At 41.7% G+C, this 22,884-nt stretch overlaps 1 protein-coding gene across 1 annotated transcript in view; it reads left to right on the top strand.

Moving 5' to 3' along the window:
• LOC126159449 (voltage-dependent T-type calcium channel subunit alpha-1G-like) overlaps window positions 1–22,073 on the top strand; it is a 184,552-nt gene extending 162,479 nt beyond the window's left edge. Inside the window, exon 4 of the mRNA XM_049916551.1 lies at window positions 21,898–22,073. Within this exon, the coding sequence (XP_049772508.1) occupies window positions 21,898–22,073 (176 nt within the window). The remainder of the gene's footprint in view (window positions 1–21,897) is intronic.
• Window positions 22,074–22,884: the final 811 nt, after the last annotated feature.

Raw genomic sequence — 22,884 nt, 5'->3', positions numbered from 1 at the left:
TGAAACAACAAACTGTTACAAATCGATTACTTCAAGGACAGCTCCGAATCAAATGCCCTGTAGCATGCATTCCACTGACTCCAAACCAACGTCGTTTGCGACTTCAATGGTGTCAAGCGCGATCTCATTGGATGGCAGGGCGGAGGTCAGCTGTGTTTTCTGATGAAAGTTGGTTCTGCCAGTGATGGCCGTTTGTTGGTTAGAAGGAGACCAATTGAAGGCCTGTCTGCATGCTAAACACAAAGGATCTAAACCTGCAGTTATCATCTTGGGTGCGATTTCGTGTGACAGCAGGAACGCACTCGCGGTCATCCACACACCGTGACTGCAAATTTGTACGCCAGTCTGGTGATTAGACCTCTTGTGCTGCCATTCATGAACAGCATTCCAGGGGGTTTTCCAACAGGATATCGCTCGCCTGGAGAGCGCTCTTGTAACCCAACATGATCTACAGACTGTCGACATGTTGCCTTCGCTTGCTCTATCACCGGATGTGTCTCCAATCTAGCACATATGGGACATCAACGAATGACAACTCCAGCGTAATCCACATCCCGCATTAACCGTCCTTTTGTTGACCGACAAAGTGCAATAGCCACGGAACTTCATCCCACAAACTTACATCCGACACCTGTACAACACAACGCATGCACGTTTATATGCTTACATTCAACGTTCTGGCGGCTACACCGGTTATTTGTGTGCCAGCATTTCAATTTGCAAAGGTGTATCTTGCGCTTAATTAACCTGTAATGTTGCTATGTTAATCACGTAAATATGCTACCATGACAAATGTATCCCCAAAATTTCATTAAGCTAAACTAAACTCCGTCCGATCAGGCCTTGTAAGGCCCAGCGGTACCGACTACCCGCCATGTCATCCTCAGCCCACAGGCGTCACTGGATGAGGGCATGGAGGGGCATGTGGTCAGCACACCGGGCTCCCCACCGCATGTCAGTTTACGAGACCGGAGTCGCTACTTTTCAATCACGTAGCTCCTCTGTTTGCCTTACCAGGGCTGAGTGCACCCCACTTGCCAACAGTGCACAGCAGACCGGATAGTTACCATTCCAAGAAAATTTCATTACTCTACATTAATTATTTTTTTGATTTATAATGTTTTTTTTCGTCAGTGTAGTGATGACGCTTCTGAAGGCCGAAGTTACTGATGCTTCATGATTAACATACCTTTCCAATACTAAAATTCTACAAGAATTCCAAAGCGCATTTACAAGTGCGGGCGCGGATTTCTGGTCACTCATTTTCTGGTACTGTAAGCGAGTGTCGCGATTTACACTACTGAGTATAAAAATTGCTACACCAAGAAGAAATGCTAATGATATACGGATATTCATTGGACAAATATGTTATACTAGAACTGACATGTGATTACATTTTCACGCAATTTGGGTGCATATATCCTGAGAAATCAGAACCCAGAACAACCACCTCTGGCCGTAATAACGGCCATGATACTCCTGGGTACTGAGTCATACAGAGCTTGGATGGCGTGTACAGGTACAGCTGCCCATGTAGCTTCAACACGATATCACAGTTCATCAAGAGTAGTGACCTGCGTATTGTGACGGGCCAGCCGGCCTGGGTGGCCGAGCGGTTCTAGGCGCTACAGTCTGGAACCGCGCGACCGCTACGGTCGCAGGTTCGAATCCTGCCTCTGGCATGGATGTGTGTGATGTTCTTAGGTTAGTCGGGTTTAAGTAGTTCTAAGTTCTATGGGACTGATGATCTTAGAAGTTAAGTCCCATAGTGCTCAGAGCCATTTGAACCATTTTTTTCTGACGGGCCAGTTGCTCGGCCACCATTGACCAGACGTTTTCATTTGGGGAGAGATCTGGAGAATGTGCTGGCCAGGGCAGCAGTCGAACATTTTCTGTATCCAGAAAGGCCCGTACAGGACATGCAACATGCGGTCGTGCGTTATCCTGCTGAAATGTAGGGTTTCGCAGGGATCGAATGAAGGGTAGAGCCACGGGTCGTAACACATCTGAAATGTAACGTCCACTGTTCACAGTGCCGACAATGCGAACAAGAGGTGACCCGGACGTTTAAGCAATGGCAACCCATACCATCACGCCGGGTGATACGCCAGTATGTCGATGAGGAATACACGCTTCCAATGTGCGTTCACCGCGATGTCGCCAAACACGGATGCGACCATGATGCTGGTGTAAACAGAACCTGGATTCATCCGAAAAAATGACGTTTTGCCATTGGTGCACCCAGGTTCGTCGTTGAGTACACCATCGCAGGCGCTCCTGTCTGTCGTCAAGGGTAACTGCAGCCACGGTCTCCGAGGTGACAGTTCATGCAGCTGCAAACGTCGTCGAACTGGTCGTGCAGATGGTTGTTGTCTTGCAAACGTCTCCATCTGTTGACTGAGGGTTCGAGTTGTGGCTGCACGATCCGTTACAGCCATGCGGATAAGATGCCTGTCATCTCGACTGCTAGTGATACGAGGCCGTTGGGATCCAGCACGGCGTTCCGTATTACCCTCTTGAACCCACCGATTCCATATTCTGCTAACAGTCATTGGATCTCGAACAACGCGAGCAGCAATGTCGCGATTCTTTCTGATCGGATAGTGTAACGTAATGCATAGGAAGTCATTTAAGATCCTCGATGCCGTTACAGGACTGCGCATAGCAATTCATCACATCAAACTGAAATGTCCTCGTAGCCTTCGTGGCGTCGTGTAAAATATCATTTGCTGCCGGAGCCCAATTTCACGCCCACGTGGTGCATAAAACTAATTACGCGACGCATTGATGCGCAGATTTATTAGGGCACGCTTTTTGATGGACCTGGATTAATTCTATGCACTGTTGCTACACTATTAAAATCAGTCCATGTAAATGTAGCCAAACTCGCTTTAACAAGCGAGACAGAGTTAAAATTGTCTCTTGTCCAAAACCAATAGTAATGTGCTGCAGCTAATTAACTGCATATAGCAAGATTCCGATATCCCGCCACTGAACTCGAAAACGGATACTTGTGAGAGTCAATACACCATCTCCATTGTTCCCTATGAACTTCGGACAACCTTCACGAAGGTATAACAGGATAACAGTTCAAACACATCACGCTGGAAGGTCCCATGTAAACAATGTCACTTATTGACTTTAGTTGGCCCTCGCCAAATCCCCCTCATTTGGTAACCATCACCCCAACTAGCCAATGATTCCTTTCTTTGGTATAGTCACCCCCCTATCGAGTTCACTTGCGCTTTCTACACTACTGGCCATTAAAACTGCTACACCACGAAGATGACGTGCTACAGAGGCGAAATTTAACCGACAGGTAGAAGATGCTGTGATATGCAAATGATTAGCTTTTCAGAGCATTCACACAAGGTTGGCGCCGGTGGCGACACTTACAACCTGCTGACATGAGGAAAGTTTCCAACCGGTTTCTCATAAACAAACAGCAGTTGACCGGCGTAGCCTGGTGAAACGTTGTTGTGATGCCTCGTGTACCGAGGAGAAATGCGTACTATCACGTTTCCGACTTTGAAAAAGGTCGGATTGTAGCCTATCGCGATTGCGGTTTATCGTATCGCGACATTGCTGCTCGCGTTGGCCGAGAGTCAATGACTGTTAGTAGAATATGGAATCGTTGGGTTCAGGAGGGTAATACGGAACGCCGTGCTGGATCCCAGCGGCCTCGTATCACTAGCAGTCGAGATGACAGGCATCTTTTCCGCATGGCTGTAACGGGTGGTACAGCCACATCTCGAACCCTCAGTCAACAGATGGAGACGTTTGCAAGACAACAACCATCTGCACGAACAGTTTGACGTCGTTTGCAGCTGCATGAACTGTCAGCTCAGAGACCGTGGCTGCGGTTACCCTTGACGCTGCATCACAGACAGGAGCGCCTGCGATGGTGTACTCAACGACGAACCTGGGTGCACCAATGGCAAAACGTCATTTTTTCGGATGAATCCAGGTTCTGTTTACACCAGCATCATGGCCGCATCCGTGTTTGGCGACATCGCGGTGAACGCACATTGGAAGCGTGTATTCATCATCCCATACTGGCGTATCACCCGGTGTGATGGTATTGGGTGCCATTGGTTACGCGTCTCGGTCACCTCTTGTTCGCATTGACGGCACTTTGAACAGTGGTCGTTACATTTCAGATGTGTTACGACCCGTGGCTCTACCCTTCATTCGATCCCTGCGAAACCCTACATTTCAGCAGGATAATGCACGACCGCATGTTGCAGGTCCTGTACGGGCCTTTCTGGATACAGAAAATGTTCGACTGCACATTCTCCAGATCTCTCCCCAAATGAAAACGTCTGGTCAATGGTGGCCGAGCAACTGGCCCGTCACAATACGCAGGTCACTACTCTTGATGAACTGTGATATCGTGTTGAAGCTGCAAGGGCATCTGTACCTGTAAACGCCATCCAAGCTCTGTTTGACTCAGTACCCAGGAGTATCATGGTCGTTATTACGGCCAGAGGTGGTTGTTCTGGGTACTGATTTCTCAGGATCTATGCACCCAAATTGCGTGAAAATGTAATCACATGTCAGTTCTAGTATAATATATTTGTCCAATGAATACCCGTTTATCATCTGCATTTCTTCTTGGTGTAGCAATTTTAATGGTGAGTAGTGTATTTCTGTCATTGATAACTGACGCTTGTTATGGCCTAGAGAGCGAAGCATGAGGCCACTGGAAGACTGGAAACGAGTGTTTTGAACTGATCACACTGTATCTTGCGGCAATTCGATAAAAGTGTTTTGATCTGACGAATGCCTAGAGAACGTTTGCTGCCATTCCTAGATGACATGTGACTATTTTCCCTTAATTTGTGAAAAAGTTGTCCTGTGAATCTGACATCAATAAATCGTAAGTCTTGAAAAATGGTGAATGAGTAAATCTTGAGCTACAAAATGAAACAATAATGACACTTAATTTAGTTTACTGCATTCGCATTAAATCGCATTAAATCATCTGACAAACATAAAGAGTATCAAACTGTTAACTTGGCAAATCTGGGTAGAAAATCCGGGGTTCCGCTTCTAATAAATGCGTCCCGGTATAAAACGATAATATTGGTGAACTCGTACCGTGGTTGCTGAAATGTTACTGTTAAAAGATAGATAGCGCTACAGAAGGACGCTATTGTTACTTCAGTGACCACAGAGCACCTCCTCAAAGTAAAACTGGTCAGCCATGTGGTGTTGACCGGTGTAGCTCACAGCTGCTCCCATCTGGGAACTCGACAGGAGGTCGGCCTGCTTGACCTGACCATACCTGACTGCTTGCAGCTCAGCTTACTATATTCCGAAAGTGGCCTCTGATTTAAACTGAACCATGCGATGCAGTATAAGAATGTAAACTACGCTGATTAACTGCTATCAATCACAAGTACGTATATACACCTCATTATCAGTGGGCATTAATTGTTGTGTTACGCTTAATTTTTTAATTCTGATTCTATATTAGTTATGGGACAGTTTTGGGAAAAATAGTCACGTAACATCACTCATTCCTGTTTTCTTTTAAAGTCGCAGATGCAGTTGCACTCGGAACTTGTTAAAGGATAAACGCATCAAAAGATTTTGTCTATGGGGCACTGAGCTTATGAGCTCATTTGAGGCACTGCTTGGGGTTTGGATTTTGTCAAGAGTACACAAAAACATTTTATTCTACTACTAATTAACTCTCAAAACCTCAAAACCATCACCCACTCACTTTTTTACTTTCACTCACTCTTTTATTTTGGTGGTGTCAAGTCAATTTCATAACAGGGTCCTTCAATGTACCATTTAACAACTCATTGACTCTTCCTTAAAACTGAAGTTACAGTTCAGCTCCTAGCCTGACACACACTGACATTAAATGACTTCACAAACCATGTAATATTACTTTACTTGTTGAATCATGCACTGATTACTTATACACAATCGTACTTTCAATCCTTTAAAACATAGATTAATCACTCATTCCCACTTCAATTCCCGACACCGAACTCACTCATTTTCGAAATTATGCAGGCTAAGATATAGCAAACGTAAGAAAAATCTTGAAAAATTACATCATTATACAGTGAATTCAGATATGTAGCAATATAGTTGTTACAGAACAAAAGAGAATTCAAAACATATAAATGCTGAAAGATAAAACGAGATACATAAATAACAAACTCTGCTCGAGATAGTCTCAACTTAAGCATACAAAACACAAAATTCAGTATTCAATTCACAAATCACACTTGTGTCACAGTGTATGAAACCAAGTACACGTTTATAAGTAATATATAAATTGATATGAAGAAGGATACGTACAAGTGGAGTTGGACTTTAAAGCATACTAGTTCTCCACAGGTGATCATGGTTACTCAATTTAAAATAATAAAAATTTACAAAAATCAACAATAATGTTCATTTCAAGATCTGTAGGTCAATCTCTGTCACATAAAATGTTGTACAACCCACAAAGTACAAAATGAAATTTCCCTGAAAAAGAAGCACACAAAACTGGTCTTTATTTCAGGCACAAAATAAGTTTGTCACACACGATGTCATAGTCTTGGCTCGAGGGGTACGCGATTATTTTCAGTGCTCAACGTTAGTGGAAATAAGTGCAGGTGGTTGACGCACATTGTCTTAAATTTGAAAAACTGGTGAACTGATTGCGATGCAAGATTGTCCACAGCATAGAGTCTTTCCATATTTTCAGTGTGGCACACATACGCACGAGATTACAAGTTAAGTGTACACAACGTTGGTGACCGTAATGAGTCCAAGTCTCTGATCTGACCAAAGCTGTGCACACTGGTCTTTATAAGTACAGATGTAGAGATAGTGTCCAACAATTCCTTTTACTGCCTAAATAACGTCGCAAGCTGCATCAACATTGAGTGGTTAATATCTTTTCATTTGCTGGACATTTTGGATTGTGACTAATGTTTAGTTGAGAAGCGGCCGGCAGCCTCCTCTCATTTCACAACAGAATGCCTCAGTGTTAGTTTGGCATGAAGACACTGCCTCTTTGTTCATTATGTGTAAATACACAGTCAGTGTTCTTTAGGTATGAAAACAACAGTAAGACTCACTGAGGCATCCTGTAGTGGTTTGCTGACAGGTGCATGGAATCCTCACATATCATCGTTTGTATGTAAACAGTGTGGCTGGCGCTTGCCGGAGCCCTCAGCATACCCAGCTGTGCGATCGGCGAGCCGTTGCGCTTGTCAGTCTCCTTGAGACGGCTGCTTGCGTCGCAGATTCTTTTCTCAGCGACAGGAAATCCGCTGGGCGTCTGGCTTCAGACGGCCGTTTCCGCTGACAAGCGGCAATCCTTGGCACGTTCCCCCAACTGTCTGACAGTCAGACCTAATCTTGTGTGCTCTGTGCATGTGCCTGGCAGTCTTTAGCAGTTGCACCTCATACTTGTTTAGCCCTCTCGTTCCGGTTGGCATCTCCTCCACTCCCATGTCTCCTTCCAGTATCTGGCTGGTGTGATCTTTAAGAGGCTCCTTGGCTTTTTGCATAGTGCTCTGTCACATCTGGTGAACATAAAACAAAATAAAGCAAATCCAATATGCAATCTTCATCAGGGAAACTACAGCCAATGATCCGGTTAATGTTACACTGATGTATCTCCCTCGCCATCTTCCTGACGCCTTCTGATGACAACTGAACTTCTTTCATGAGAAAAATCTCGTTTACTATGACTTCAAAAGTCTTCTGTTTGTCATACGATAATTTCATTTAATTACTACTACTGAATCTTCTTACAACGGACTTTAAACTGGATATCACGTGTCTGCTGACTTCTTCAATGTTTCTCATTCTCTGGATACTTTAATATGGGAAATGTGATGATTTACAATTGGCTTGTGGCTTTGCGGTGTTTCTTGTTCTACGACACTGGGGTGAGCAATGTTTCGTAAGGCTCATATAATACCAACTCTTCTTGTATCTCTTCCTTGGCCATAGAAAAACTTTATCCCCCACTGTAAATATCATCTCTCTTTTCGATAACTAGTGGCTCATTTGCATTTACTCCAATTAGCAAATAACAAGAAGAAGGGGTACTCAGGAAAGCAGGAACTGAATATATATATATATATATATATATATATATATATATATATATATATATAGCAGTTCACGAGAAAATAAATGAATCAGGAAGCATTGAGATTGCAGTTACTTATTCTGAAATACTAAATTTTGAAAGTAAAGTTAAATGGAATTAATGACTGGCTTAACTTGATCTGTGTTATGCAAAAACATGACTTTCACTAACCTCAGGATAACGTAATGCAGAGTTTAGAAAAAGGCAAGCAATTTACTTGTTATTAGTGAAAGATTGAATTGAATTTATTTTAAGCAATAACAACAATAAAATACATAACCACATGAGGACTCACTCGCTAAGCTAAATAGACAATAAATGAAATTGCGCACTCTTAATTTGTGCTTCAGTTATCAGTTTTGCCAGTGAATTTTACATTGCTTTATATCAATGAAGTTAAAACTAAAATTTACGAATAAGTGTAGCCTCTGCTATGCAATACAAGAATGAACAGTTACTGAGGCTGAAAATTTAGACTGAAACTGGTCATTAGCAGACACATGAAACTGGCGGTAAATAGCTAATCAGTTTTCATATGCTTACAACACTCAGTGATTAGATGGAAAGGAAAAGGACCCTGCCATGTAATAATGTCTGAGGACAACAACAACACAGGTATCCTACAAGTTTTAACTACTGCAAGCTATTATTCAAGTTAGTCATACTTTATGAAAGAAATGTAACTGTGTAAAGCCTCTACATTCCTGTATCTGTCAGTTGATAATCGTTCGATGTTGTAGCTGTGCAGACGACGAAGAATGTAGCCAACGACATTTCTGAGCTGCAGTTGTCGCTGCTGCTGCTGTTTGAGAACCCCAAGTAGTCTTCAGAGCCACGGATAATTACGGGACAGGCAATACTTAGAATTTCAGCTTCCTCGGCCTTCCCACTGCAACCGTGCTCCCAATACTCGCGGATTAACGAATGAGGCGCGTCTGCACTGGCGCAAGCATAGTGCACGCCGCGTCGGCGGGACCCCCCAACGAACACTTTCGCACTTTCTTTACTCAAGCTGCTCTGCCTCCTCTCTGCTCGGAACGCAACAGAGAGTCTCCATATGCAAAGACAACAACGGCACAGTTACTGCCATTACGTCGTTGCTATCGATACATTAAATAAAGTTTCCTTGGGTATTACCCAGCAATTTATAATAGTTTCATTATAAATACAATCAATTATATACGGCCAGAAATAAATACACTATAACATCGATTAATTACTAAATATAGTTTCTGTAAAACAGCTTACAGATTCAGAATCAGTACAAGTTGTCAACGGATATTAAATGGCAGTATTTTTGGATGGTGTGGAAGGTATTTTTCGGTGTTACTGTCTCTTAAATCGTGCTTTCCCGTTTTCGTCTTTTTCTTTGAAAAGTGCAATTATAAAGCTCTGCAGGTTCTGTATTTCAAATTCTATAAGAGGTTGAGGTGTGGGCTCAGAAGTGGCATCACTCTGAGCTGCATCCCTGTGACCTCTTGTTTTTGAATTTCCCCTACGTATAACTCTGGTCATCTCTGCTAAATTCTACTTTGCATACTTCGTCATTAACATGCACGTGATCCTGCTTGTTCCCCATGTTATTCTCGGTTTGCGTTGCTGTTTCCCACAGCTCGCTATTATCTACGTCTTGAATATTTCCCTTTGCCGCTCCATTTCTGAACTAATGTCTTCTGTTTCTAAATTCTTTGAAGGCTCATTCTTTGTAAACGTCTAGCTCTCAATTTGGTAAGTTTTGACATATTCTAACTGCGGTGACAACGTTAGACACCATGCTACAGGTTGCGATAATCGGTAGCGGTCCAGCACTTGCTACCTCTCTGGACTGCAGCGCCGCCGTATGGCACGAACAGAGACTGGCAGATCTCACCGGCCGAGTCAGCTACAGGTCGTGAGCGAAGTCAGATTAGAATAGCCTTCAGCGCGCTAGGTTCGCAGCCTCTAGTTCGCGCATGTATTACGCACGTAATACCAGAATTATGTTATCTTGCTTGTTTTATAATCCAGTTAATGTTTGTTAATGAGTCATTTGTATTCAAGAAAGATAGTTGTTATTAGTTATGTTGCTGGAGTGCAGTAGCAGGAAAAAGGTAATGGTTCAAATGGCTCTGAGCACTATGGGGCTTAACACCTGAGGTCATCAGTCCCCTAAAACTTAGAACTACGTAAACCTAACTAACCTAAGGACACCACTCATATCCATGTCTGAGGCAGGATTCGAACCTGCGACCGTAGAGGTCGTGCGGTTCCAGACTGAAACGCCTAGAATCACTCGGCCGCTGCGGCGTCAAAGTTAAGTATAAGTTATTTACTTAAGTATTCCAGTACTAATTATTATAGAATGTTCCAGATTCCTACAACCACCCCACTCGTGGTAGCCTCTGTCATCCCAGTGCAAATCCCAGAGGTACCGATCGATCCTGCATTTGTGTAAAGTCATGACATTCTGCCATCGACCTTCAAATCACTAACACCATCGTTGAACTTTAACGCACCTCATCTTAGAATAAAACTAATCACCCTATAGTTAAATTTCTCAAATCTCACGTACGCACTGAAGTTCAATTCCCTTCTAACACACAAAAATCTGTCTTTTTCTTTAGGATGTGAGGTGGGTCCTCGACGGAGCAGCTGTGTTTCTTTTTCTAGCTTTTTCTTATTTACGTTAGGGCAGTCCTAGCAGTTCTTACATTGTGTTAAACATTTGGCTTTTGTAGTGCCAATGGTTAGCAGTATTTCACGCTTACAAAGGAGACTTGACTGTCGATTCTCATTCCTGGAGGAAGTGTATTTTGAAGAAAGTCGTGTTTTCTACGTTTTGGTCACAAAAGCATCTTTCCGGAACCTGCTGAAAACGCCGTTTCTCTTCCTTCTACACGCTGGTGGCCCTGCAGAGGGGGCTACTGTCGCTCCAATGATGGACACCATGCGGCACCCCCTCATAGTAGAGCTGGTGTTGACCTTTGCGGCTCACGGCTGGGCCCTTCTGGGGGTGCGACTCTCTTGTTGGCCTGCATGATCTAACCACACCTACTCGGTTAAAATTCAATTTAATGTTTCTAAAGTGGCCTTTATGTTACTGACTCAAATAGAGTATAAGAATGTAAAATACATTGATTAACTACTGGCAGTCACAGGTGCTGATATACATCTCATTAGCTGGTTGGGCTTAATTGTTCTGATGTGATTAGTCTTTTTAATTCCGATTTAATATTAGTTACAGGACATTTTTGTGAAAAACGTTGTGTGGCACCATCACGTCTCGTATCAACAGGGAAGTGAGGAAGAAGTGGTGTGTTACGGTATGAGTGAGTTTTTATTGATTAAAGTGTGGTTCCCTTTCTGGACTTACAAAAACATTAAACGCATAACACATTTTATAGCGTTGTGTACTGTGCACAGTAGAACAACAGTTCAGTGATGGTGACTGTACCAGTATGACCATGTCATAAAGCACTATAAGTAAAGCAATTGTTTTTGGACAACAACGGATTTGGAAACGGATTGGCCTAGCCACGGTCCTAACTGAACCCAATGGAACACTTATTTTTAGTCTTATTGACCAGGTTTCATCACTTCTAAGAGTGCCTTCGTCAGAATTATAGCAATTAAAATGGCCTATAACATTTTACAAATTTATAGGTAAAGACATTTTTATATAAAAAGTGTAAGTACTGACTAACAATAAAAGACAGAGGGAGTACTTACATGTCACATACAAAGTAATTAACTGGCCAGAAGAGCTTTAGTCACAAAATACATAAAAAGGAATGCGTCAAAGCAAGCCACTATGGACTGCTCGTATCTGTACAGCCACAGCTTGCAACATACTGAGGCGCTCTCGTTAACAAGTGCGGGCAGGTGAACATGACATTGCATCGATAGTGCCATCTAGTAGCTGCAGGTACAACTCGGCTATTTAACATTCAATTGCAGACATACAAAAATTGTAATGAATATTCTTCAGTACATAATATAAAAAGTAATATTTTGCATAACAGTGACAGATAAAGTAATATTTTGTCTGCATCAGAGCTTAGCAGTACAGTTTGAAGCATAAAAACGTCGTTATAGAAAATACAGGAAGGGTTGAATTACCCAGCTTGTAGAAAGCGATATAACATGAAATACAGCTAATAAACCATTGAATAAACGAAAAATTATGAGTTAAGTTAGAAGGAAAAAAACATTTCGGCACACTACACAAGGAGACCCGAAATTAAATGTCAAGTAACGGCTTTATATCGTTAAGGAAATTTTTGTTACGCAGCTGCAGCCGTTCATTGAGAATGAGACTATCACTTCGAGAAAGATGTTTAAAAATCTCTAATTCTTCCACAATGTCTAATTTACGTCTTTCTTCTCGGTGTGCAAAATGTTGATATCGCAAACAGCTTCAGGCGCATGACCTGTAATTAGAAGATGGTCAGCAAAAGACGAATTTTGGGGGCTAGTGCCATTTTTTCTTAAAAGGTGTTCTTTATATCAGGTTGTAAAGGAACGTTCTGTTTGTCCTATGTTGTAAGAAGAGCAGGTATCACAGACAAGCTTATAGACGCCAGAAGTTTCTAAAGGGGAACAAATCCATTTTGAATTAAGAATGAAGATTTTTTTCAAGTTATTATTGGTAGAAAATGCAACGTTGCAGTTGGCGTTGGATCTGATAGGAGATGGGCACCACGAAAGGAATAGAGAAATTTTTTTGGGGTTAGATTCAATGATAGAGGTGCCGAGCGTAGTAACTCTTTTAGTACTCTTTTTAAGGATGTCATCTACTATGTATGTGCTACCGTGCTGAGTAAATTTATTTCGTCGTTGAACTTTTCTTTCGAAAGTGGAATGGAAGTAGCTCGGTGAATAGCAGAATGAAAGTAAGCGTTTTTATGAGACTGTGGATGAATAGAGGGCGCAGGTACGATCTGATCAGTATATGTTTATTTAAGAAAACTATTCAATGCGATTTTATTATCTTCTATTGCAAGCATCAAGTCAAGGAAGTTTAATTGGCGGGCATCGTTTTCAAGTTCGATGGTGAAAGAACCAAGCAGCCATGTTTAAAACTTTCCAATGGAACACATTGGCAAAGAGTTAGAAAGTCGATTTCATTCCAGATCACAGTGTCCAGCATCACTACCTTCTCTGGTTTCAGGTTTTGAGGAGCAGCAGCCCGACATTCCTCCATAGACATTCAGACACCTCTTTGAAAGAGTCCCCAACACAGCTGAAGCCGTCATAAAGACAAAGAGTGGTCGAATTCCGTATTAATACCCATTAATAGTTGTCCGCGTATTTTTTATCAGACAGTGTATCTCACTGGATCTGAACACTTCTACGCATCCCTGTGCAAGGCTTTGAACATATGAACTGCACTGACCGGCCTATTCTCGAGTCACCAGCTGTCACATCCCACCTGGAGTTACTCTAATTTATTCAGTGCTGTACGTGGCGTGCAACTATTTCAACAACACTGTCTCGAGTTTCGAATCGGTATTAAGGAATTACCTGTCTATATGTGTGAACGCACTGTCTCCTGTGAATACGTGAACAGTGGCTTGTTGCCGGAAGGCATCTGTGACCCGCGTTGGTCAGTTTCTCGCTCGTACCACGATCACAGCAGGTATTATTCCGGAACAAGAGAGAAAATGCCGACTCTAGTTTCGGGGTTTCGGCTGTGGGAAGAGCCGTACGAATTCCATTTCCCGGGGCAGCGGGAGCAACAAGGCGCCGGCAGCGTGCCTGCATAATGCAGCCGGGAAATTGAAGCGAACTGGCGCCAGTAGCCATGGGGAGCCAGTCCCGCCGACGAACTACATTTCACTTCTTGTTCCCGTCCGCGTCGCAAACAAATTCAGAACCGTGAGGCTGAACAGCGTGACGAAATCATTTCTTGACGTGAATGCGCATATCCCGGAAATCGCTTGTGTGATTCGACCGTTGGAACATGTCTATATTTCTTTCATCGTTGTTAGTGTGACAGTCAGCACCACTTGCTTTCGCACTGCTAAAGATTCCAAGTACTCTGATCACGGCAGTAGGGAACAGGATTGTGATTGAGAGAACTCTTTTTATTTTAACAGTCCAACAGTAACAGCATTCACTACTTATCGTAGAAGTAACTTCAAGTGAATAACATAAGATGCTGTTACACTTGCTGTTGTGCTAACATATAAACGAACAGTAAGAGAGTCTGTGAATATTTTAATGATATTTTTAATGTATTGCCTATCTCTTCTTCTAGCGATGAAGCCACCATGATCGATGTTTAGGTCTTCCAGTTCTTTAGTCTCCAGACTCTATTCCACGATCGCTCATATCTTCAACATCATCCTGCTTCATATTGCCAAGTTGTTCTAACTACACTGGATTCAGGAATGCATTGCATTTTCTATAGTCAGTTATTTCTCTCTCTTTTTATCTTTTTTTTTAATCACAGTTCGTTTACTTCTTATTATACCCGAACAGTGAAAAACTAAGTTTCAGATATGAGACGATTTGGTTGGTGCCAGGTACTTTTTATGATACCACACACCAGGAACGGTAATGCAATTATTTTATATAATAGGAATGAGGATTTCCTTCTAACTTCTGTGATCTAGCATTCACTATATTGACTTCAGAAAATTTCAGTATCTGTTACATTTATTGTAGAGCTTCAGCGATTATGCAGTTCAAACCGCTTTTGCTCGGAATGAATTTTCTGCTTAAATGGGAGTCGTGTTTGTTTTTGTGAAGGTAAACTCGATAATACGTAAACAGTGTTGTAGTATTGCAACAAATGTCCTTGCTCTATCTGCCACCTTTTGTTCGTCTGCCTTACATAGCATCGATGGAGAAGAACCGTCAATGACCTTATTTTATTTTAGTTGTATCATTATTTTATTCGTTCTTATTCTTAAAACATAATTACTACACAGTTTTTCTGTTGGATTACTGCGCTGATTCTCGTGTCGTATATGTGGTCCAAAAGTTGTATCCTTCACATCTCTGAAAAAACCTTCTCAAATTTGACTCATACGTTATCTTTGGTGATCGTGCTGGTGCAATGTGCATACGGTCCCCCCCCCCCTCCCTTTTTTTATGTGCAAATGTTCCCATGAGTAGCACTGACCTTTGTGTTTTACCACTCATTCAACAATATAAGTTCAGTAATCATTGGCCTCGTAATAGTTTCATTATTTTCTTTGCCTAAGTTACTCTGTAGCCAATACATATTTATAAGATTTAGTTGTCTTCGGGCTAAAGCTTCTTGATCATGTTCAGTATTTTCATTGATCCCTGTGCCTTTCTAATTTTCATTGATCCCACTGCCTTTTTAATTTTCATTGATCCCTGTGTCTTTCTATTTCTAGTGTCATTAATCATTTCAAGCATCCTGCTCACTGCTAGGCAATATTTTTTGCAAGTAACCTAAACATTACCATACTAAAAAGGGTAAATTACAAGCTTAATTTTTATGTGGTTGACTGTTTCATGCTTATGTCGGTGACTTCATATATCAAGCTATACTTCACTCAAATAGAGCTTACATTATGTCGAAAGATTTATTAGATATCTCCAGCTATTGCTTAACTATTTTTGTAATCGAATCTACATTTAGCATTCCGTGATTAATATGGTTCCTTCTTACGACATAGGTAGGCACAGACGAGTAAGCTTACAGTTTGTCTGTCATATACTAGACTGGGCACGTTGTGATTTTTAAGGTACACCTTTGAAAATGATGTTCGTTTTATTGTATTACATCTTTTTAAAACCTTGACAGTGCGTGAACTGACTTCATAACACGATTCTAGGAGATAGTTACAATACTTTACGGGAGTCCAAATTAACTGAAAACAAAAGACGTGCGACATATTTCGTAAAACCAACTACCGTTTTGGGGCAGTGGATGGGAGTTTTATCAGGTTGTGTAACAACCGCTGACCTGAACTTGGACTCAAATACTTTTAATTAATGTCATTATCTGCTTCAATTCAGTTTCACAGTTTAATCTAGAAGTCATTTATTCTAATCTCAACTTCTGAATCAGAATCCTAAATTCAGTTCACTCTAGAGCTATTTAGATACCTCCAACTATTTCGACGTGAAAAACTGCAGGAACATTTTGACACTCCATGTTCTGTATTTGGGGGATCATTTTATTGCTGGTTATAACGATTCCATTCTCGGCGTTTTGGACTTGGTACAGGTAATTTCCGTTAGTAATTCTATGTTAGTGCACAGTCTAATACAGGTCTGAATGCTGAATGAATGGTACCTTCGAGAACGTATATGTATTGTTCATCACATGTGAAGAAAAACTATGAAACTAGACCTCACTTTTTACTTAATTTTAACTACGTATATTTTCTCTATCGATAATGTAAGGTAGTAAATATCACAAGAAAATCACAATAATAAAATATTGAACAAAGAAATATCAGAAGTAAATAACAATGAAAATAATAATAATAGAAGTACCAGTAATTTTAACATGCAGCTTAAGTGGCTCATGCGATGCATCTGTGCAAATGTAACATGTCCATATCTGGAAGTTCTCCAGTGGTTCGTTGAAACGTTAACTTTGTTGTTCATTTTGTGAATAATAAGTACAGTGGAAACTGTTCTTTAGCTGTTGTGCTAAGTAATATTTTTCTTCAGTTACGATTCGCCTTATTTATAGCTTATGTAACACTTTTCAAAAAATTGTTCAAATGGCTCTGAGCACTATGGGACTTATCATCTATGGTCATCAGTCCCCTAGACCTTAGAACTACTTAAACCTAACTAACCTAAGGACAGCACACAACACCCAGTCATCAAGAGGCAGAGAAAATCGCTGACCCTGACGGGAATTGAACCTGGGAATCCGGGCGTGGGAAGCGAGAGCGCTACCGCACGACCACGAGTTGCGGACACTTTTCAATCTAACCAATACTTAGGGAGCAATCGCTACTTACCCGCAGCTTACAAACAGCTAATAGATACGTAAAATTATTATCGTATTACATAGATTTCATGGAGCTACTTCGTCTAAATGAACGATGGTCACAAACTGAACGAAAAGTTCCAGTAGTGAACGACGCTAGCTCGCAGATATCATCGACTGAATATGGCATACCTTTCCTTGTATGTATCCACCGTATGTGGTCAACGCATACTAGGAAATCTTCCATGTAGCTACTTGTTCCATAGCTGATTTCACTGAAATAGGTTACCTGTGCGCTTTAACAAGGGGATCTGCTAGGCCTCAGCGTACAACAACATATAACACGCGCAAAGGCGGTAATAACCGCTCTACCAAGCCGCCTACGACTGACACAACTACTGAGTCACTGTGTCGAAGTTCACACTATTCATTACGGAATGAATAATATACGAAATTTAACTCCCGTTTGAAAGATATCCTACGTCAGGTACAAAATTTGCCAATTATCACTCTGAATCAAGGTACTAATCCACTTGTAGACACTTCCAAGAAATTATTCTGGATCCAGTCGTGAAGCGGCGAACTAATGCATGAGCGGTGACCATTGAAGACAGGTTGCAGACAGTTTGCTGGCACTCGTGTAAACTAGAAACCTGAGCGTCGGCTCCAGAAGTAGACCCACCGAATGACTCTCCAGCTGACTTCCTTGTCGGGCTGTGTAGCCCATGTAAATACCAGGCGGGCAGAATGATACCAAGCAACGCTCTATTTCCGCCCAACGACAGGCGATACAAAGTAGTGCGCAAACGTGTCGCCCTTTGTAGACCACACCACACTACGATTTCAGCCGCACCTGATCTCGGTGCTTAACGCCTGCTATGCAGGCAACCCAAATGACACCGCTGTACTGCGCGGAGCCTCTGCATGCCGTGGTATATAGCAGTCTGATCACCAATAAACTCTGATGTTAATTATTGACTAAGTCTATTGGCAAAGAAAATATTGCAAGAGATGTTCTCATGTGCATAATTAATTCAGCTACATACAAAAGGCCAACTTTTCAAAACACTTGACGTACACTGGTGGTCAAACTCGAGTCTGATATGAAATCGCCGGCCGGTGTGGCCGTGCGGTTGTAGTTCTGGAACCGCGTGACCGCTACGGTCGCAGGTTCGAATCCTGCCTCGGGCATGGATGTGTGTGATGTCCTCAGGTTAATTAAGTTTAAGTACTTCTAAGTTCTAGGGGATTGATGACCACAGATGTTAAGTCCCATAGTGCTCAGAGGAATTTGAACCATTTTTTGATATGAAATCATATATTTTTTGACCCGCTCTACGAACTCCTATAATCAACTCCCGTCAAAATTCGTTCTAAAACCTTCAAAAATCGCAGGTAAAAAGTAGCAAATGCAACAAATACCATTTTGTCTTCTGGTATGAATGAATAAATATGAATTAAGTCCGTTTGTTTATTTTATTTTGTTGTATTAAGCTACATTAAAATTACCGAACTATCAGTGTAATAAGTCACAGCTGAAAAATACTAACGTCAATTCTTTACAGACGAATGGAAAATCTGGTAGAAGCCGACCTCGGGGAAGATCAGTTTGGATTCCATAGAAATGTTGGAACACGTGAGGCAATACTGACCTTACGCCTTATCTTAGAAGAAAGATTAAGGAAAGGCAAACCTACGCTTCTATCATTTGTGGACTTAGAGAAAGCTTTTGACGATGTTGACTGGAATACTCTCTTACAAATTCTGAAGGTGGCAGGGGTAAAATACAGGGAGCGAAAGGCTATTTACAATTTATACAGAAACCAGATGGCAGTTATAAGAGTCGAGGGGTGTAGCCTCTCCCCGATGTTATTCAATCTGTATATTGAGCAAGCAGTAAAGGAAACAAAAGAAATATTCGGAGTAGGTATTAAAATCCATGGAGAAGAAAAAAAAATTGAGAGTTTCGCCGATGACATTGTAATTCTGTCAGAGACAGCAAAGGACTTGGAAGAGCAGTTGAACGGAATGGACCGTGTCGTGAAATGAGGGTATAAGATGAACATCAACAAAAGCAAAACGAGGATAATGGAATGTAGTCGAATTAAATCGGGTGATGCTGAGGGAATTAGATTAGGAAATGAGACAAAGTAGTAAATGAGTTTTGCTATTTGGGGAGCAAAATAACTGATGATGGTCGAAGTAGACAGGATATAAAATGTAGACTGGCAATGGCAAGGAAAGTGTTTTTGAAGAAGAGGAATTTGTTAACATCGAGTATAGATTTAAGTGTCAGGAAGTTGTTTCTGAAAGTATTTGTATGGAGTGTAGCCATGTATGGAAGTGAAACATGGACGATAAATAGTTTGGACAAGAAGAGAATAGAAGCTTTCGAAATGTGGTGCTACAGAAGAATGCTGAAAATTAGATGGGTAGATCACGTAAGTAATGAGGAGGTATTGAATAGAACTGAGGAGAAGAGGTGTTTGTGGCACAACGTGACAAGAAGAAGGGACCGGTTTGTAAGAAACGTTCTGAGGCATCAGGGGATCACAAATTTAGCATTGGAGGGCAGCGTGGAGGGTAAAAATCGTAGAGGGAGACCAAGAGATGAATACACTAAGCAGATTCAGAAGGATGTAGGTTGCAGTAAGTACTGGGGGATGAAGAAGCTTGCACAGGATAGAGTAGCATGGAGAGCTGCATCAAACCAGTCTCAGGACTGACGACCATAACAACAACAACAACAACAACAAGCTACATTTGCTACAATATAAGACTGGTAAACTGAAGACAGCCTTTAAAGTTATCAACAATGACCATTTGGGATTGGTTTTAAATATTAAAGAATCTTTGTGCAGCCGGCCGGTGTGGACGAGCCGTTCTAGGCGCTACAGTCTGGAGCCGTGCGACCGCTACGGTCTCAGGTTCGAATCCTGCCTCGGGGATGGATGTGTGTGATGTCCTTAGGTTAGTTAGGTTTAATTAGTTCTATGTTCTAGGCGACTGATGACCTCAGAAGTTAAGTCGCATAGTGCTCAGAGCCATTTGAACCATTTTTGAGAAAAACTATTAAACCTCAGATTTGGGAAATATCGGAAAGAAAATGAGGTACTGCTACTTACGTTTTTCACCTAGATTATCAGCCTTCTATGTAATGACTTTATTGCACAAGATACTGTTCGTGATTCTTAGAAGACGAGCGTGTTTTTGGAAATATAATGTGAAAACTGTCATTGGAAACGAAGCAAACTCATTTTTTTGTTTCTACTTTTGGTGTTAAGGTGCTTTATTGAGTATGAAAAAGTGAATTTTCAAAAAAATACAGAGTATTTACCAATTCTGTGTTAATTTGAACTAATCAAAATGCATTATGTCCACATTAGCTTACATCAAAAGGTTTATTGTCCAATAGAACACAAGAAACGACATTTAGTCCATCACAAAAGTCCTCAGATCTTGAAAGTAAAAAAAAAATTAAAATAAATACATTTTTATGAACAACTCTGGCTGAGTATTTTGTTTAAAGTCCGAAGAAATAAACAAAATATTTTTTGTGACATGTTTTTCGCCACTTCTTTAAAATTTTGCTTTCTGTGACATTATATGTTTTGAAAAGTTGTGCCTCATACATGTGGTGAACCAGAACGCCACTGTAAAAACTTTAAGAGGTTGTTTTGGTAGAAGGAACCCAAGGTGTCATTCGACTCATTATAGAGTCATTGTGTTTTGTTTCTTGTCCCAATTAGCCTTTTACGTGTACTGCACTGAAAATAGTGCACAAGACTGCAAATAACGACGGTGATCGTCCATTATACCAATATTGTGTTAATCGTTTTCGCAGTTCGTCAACGTTTCCCGGAAGCGGAGGAACAGAGATTTTATATTTAATGTAGCCCCATACACAGAAGTCCGTTGGGGTTAAATGAGGTGTTCGCGGTGACCAGAATATTGCTCCACGACGCCCAGTCCAAGTCGGCACATTCCTACGGAGATGCGCTACAATTTCATGACAATTAAGTGGTAGCGCACCACCTTACTGGAAAATGAATTCTGTGTCTATATCCTGTTGTAATTGAGGCATTAGATAATGTTCAATTTGTCCACGTACGACATGCCAGTTACAGCTGAACCGTAAACTTTGACGTCTTTCGACACAAAATATTTACCTTAAGGGAGTCCCATACATGTTAGATTACTTATTTACAGTCCGTATTTTGTTATACATTTCTACACAAAATTCAGCTCGTTTTTCTTTGTCACTTTCTCTTAAAGGTTGCAATAGTTCCAAATCGTAGGATTTGAATGACAGGTGTTTCGGTAATACCTTCCACTCTGTAACATTAAGCATATTCAGTTCTAGGCTGGCACGCCTCATTGATTTACCCAGACTACGAATGTATGACCACCAAGCTTGTTCAAATGCTACATCAGAGACTATTGGCCTTCCCTGACCCAGCGTCCTGTGTGATACACATCAGGTTCGGTGAAACGATTATACAAACTAAAACAACTTGCCTCTGTGGTGGTAGCTTGCGATATTTAGTCCTGAGTTGTCTCTGAACTACAGCAGCGGATTTAGATTCCTGAAACAATAGATAACTCTGTGCACGCTCTGCACCATTATACGACTCCAGATGACTATTGGATGACTCATTCGCGCACGTCACCTAGCGGGAACGTCAGTAACTGACAGTATTAGACAGGAATAAATCTAGAAGATGTATTGCATTCAGTGCTGTATCAAATATTGCTGTAAGTTATTTACCTTTTTCACGATTATAGATTACTTTTGTTTAACTAATTTATAAACATAGGACCGGTGAGTGAGTTCATAGCCTGCAGCCGTGTCACGTGGTGCTGATGTTGGCAGGCATGCGCATCCTGGTGATGCTGCTGCTGGACACGCTGCCGATGTTGGGGAACGTGCTGCTGCTGTGCTTCTTCGTCTTCTTCATCTTCGGCATCGTGGGCGTGCAGCTGTGGCAGGGCATCCTGCGCCAGCGCTGCTTCCCCAAGACCCCGCCGAACGTCACGCTGCCCAAGTGAGTCCGCCGCCATCGCCTTGCGCTGCGACTAGACACTTCCCCTGCACAGTGGTCACGCGTAAGCGATGTTTCTTGTTACCATTCGGAAGCAAGGAGTAGTAAGAAACTGAGATTTAACGTCCCGTCGACGACGAGGTCATCAGAGACGGAGCTAAGTTTCGGACTGGCAAAGGCTCTCTCCAAACGATTTAGGGAAACTGTTATATAGACTGATCAACACCCACGTGATAATAAAATTTGCTTTATTAGGTGTAGGCAGGACACCACTTAATTTTACAACAGATAACCTTCTTTGGAAAATAAAAAGGCTTTTCTCCTGCCCAAAAATTTACTATCAAACACGCCTGTATATAAGAAGGGGAGAAGGACGGATCCTCAAAATTACAGACCAATATCCTTAACATCGGTTTGTTGTAGGATTCTCGAACATATTCTCAGTTCGAATATAATGAATTTCCTTGAGACAGAGAAGTTGCTGTCCATGCATCAGCACGGCTTTAGAAAGCATCGGTCCAGCGAAACGCAACTCGCCCTTTTTTCACATGATATCTTGCGAACCATGGATGAAGGGTATCAGACGGATGCCATATTCCTTGACTTCCGGAAAGCGTTTGACTCGATGCCCCACTGCAGATTACTAACTAAGGTACGAGCGTATGGGAGTTGTTCCCAAGTATGTGAGTGGCTCGAAGACTTCTTAAGTAATAGAACCCAGTACGTTGTCCTCGAAGTTGAGTGTTCATCGGAGGTGAGGGTATCATCTGGAGTGCCTCAGGGAAGTGTCGTAGGTCCGCTGTTGTTTTCTATCTACA

Source organism: Schistocerca cancellata, chromosome 2 (assembly GCF_023864275.1).
Source record: "Schistocerca cancellata isolate TAMUIC-IGC-003103 chromosome 2, iqSchCanc2.1, whole genome shotgun sequence".
NCBI lineage: Eukaryota > Metazoa > Arthropoda > Insecta > Orthoptera > Acrididae > Schistocerca > Schistocerca cancellata.
This window is presented reverse-complemented; position numbering and strand designations above follow the sequence as displayed.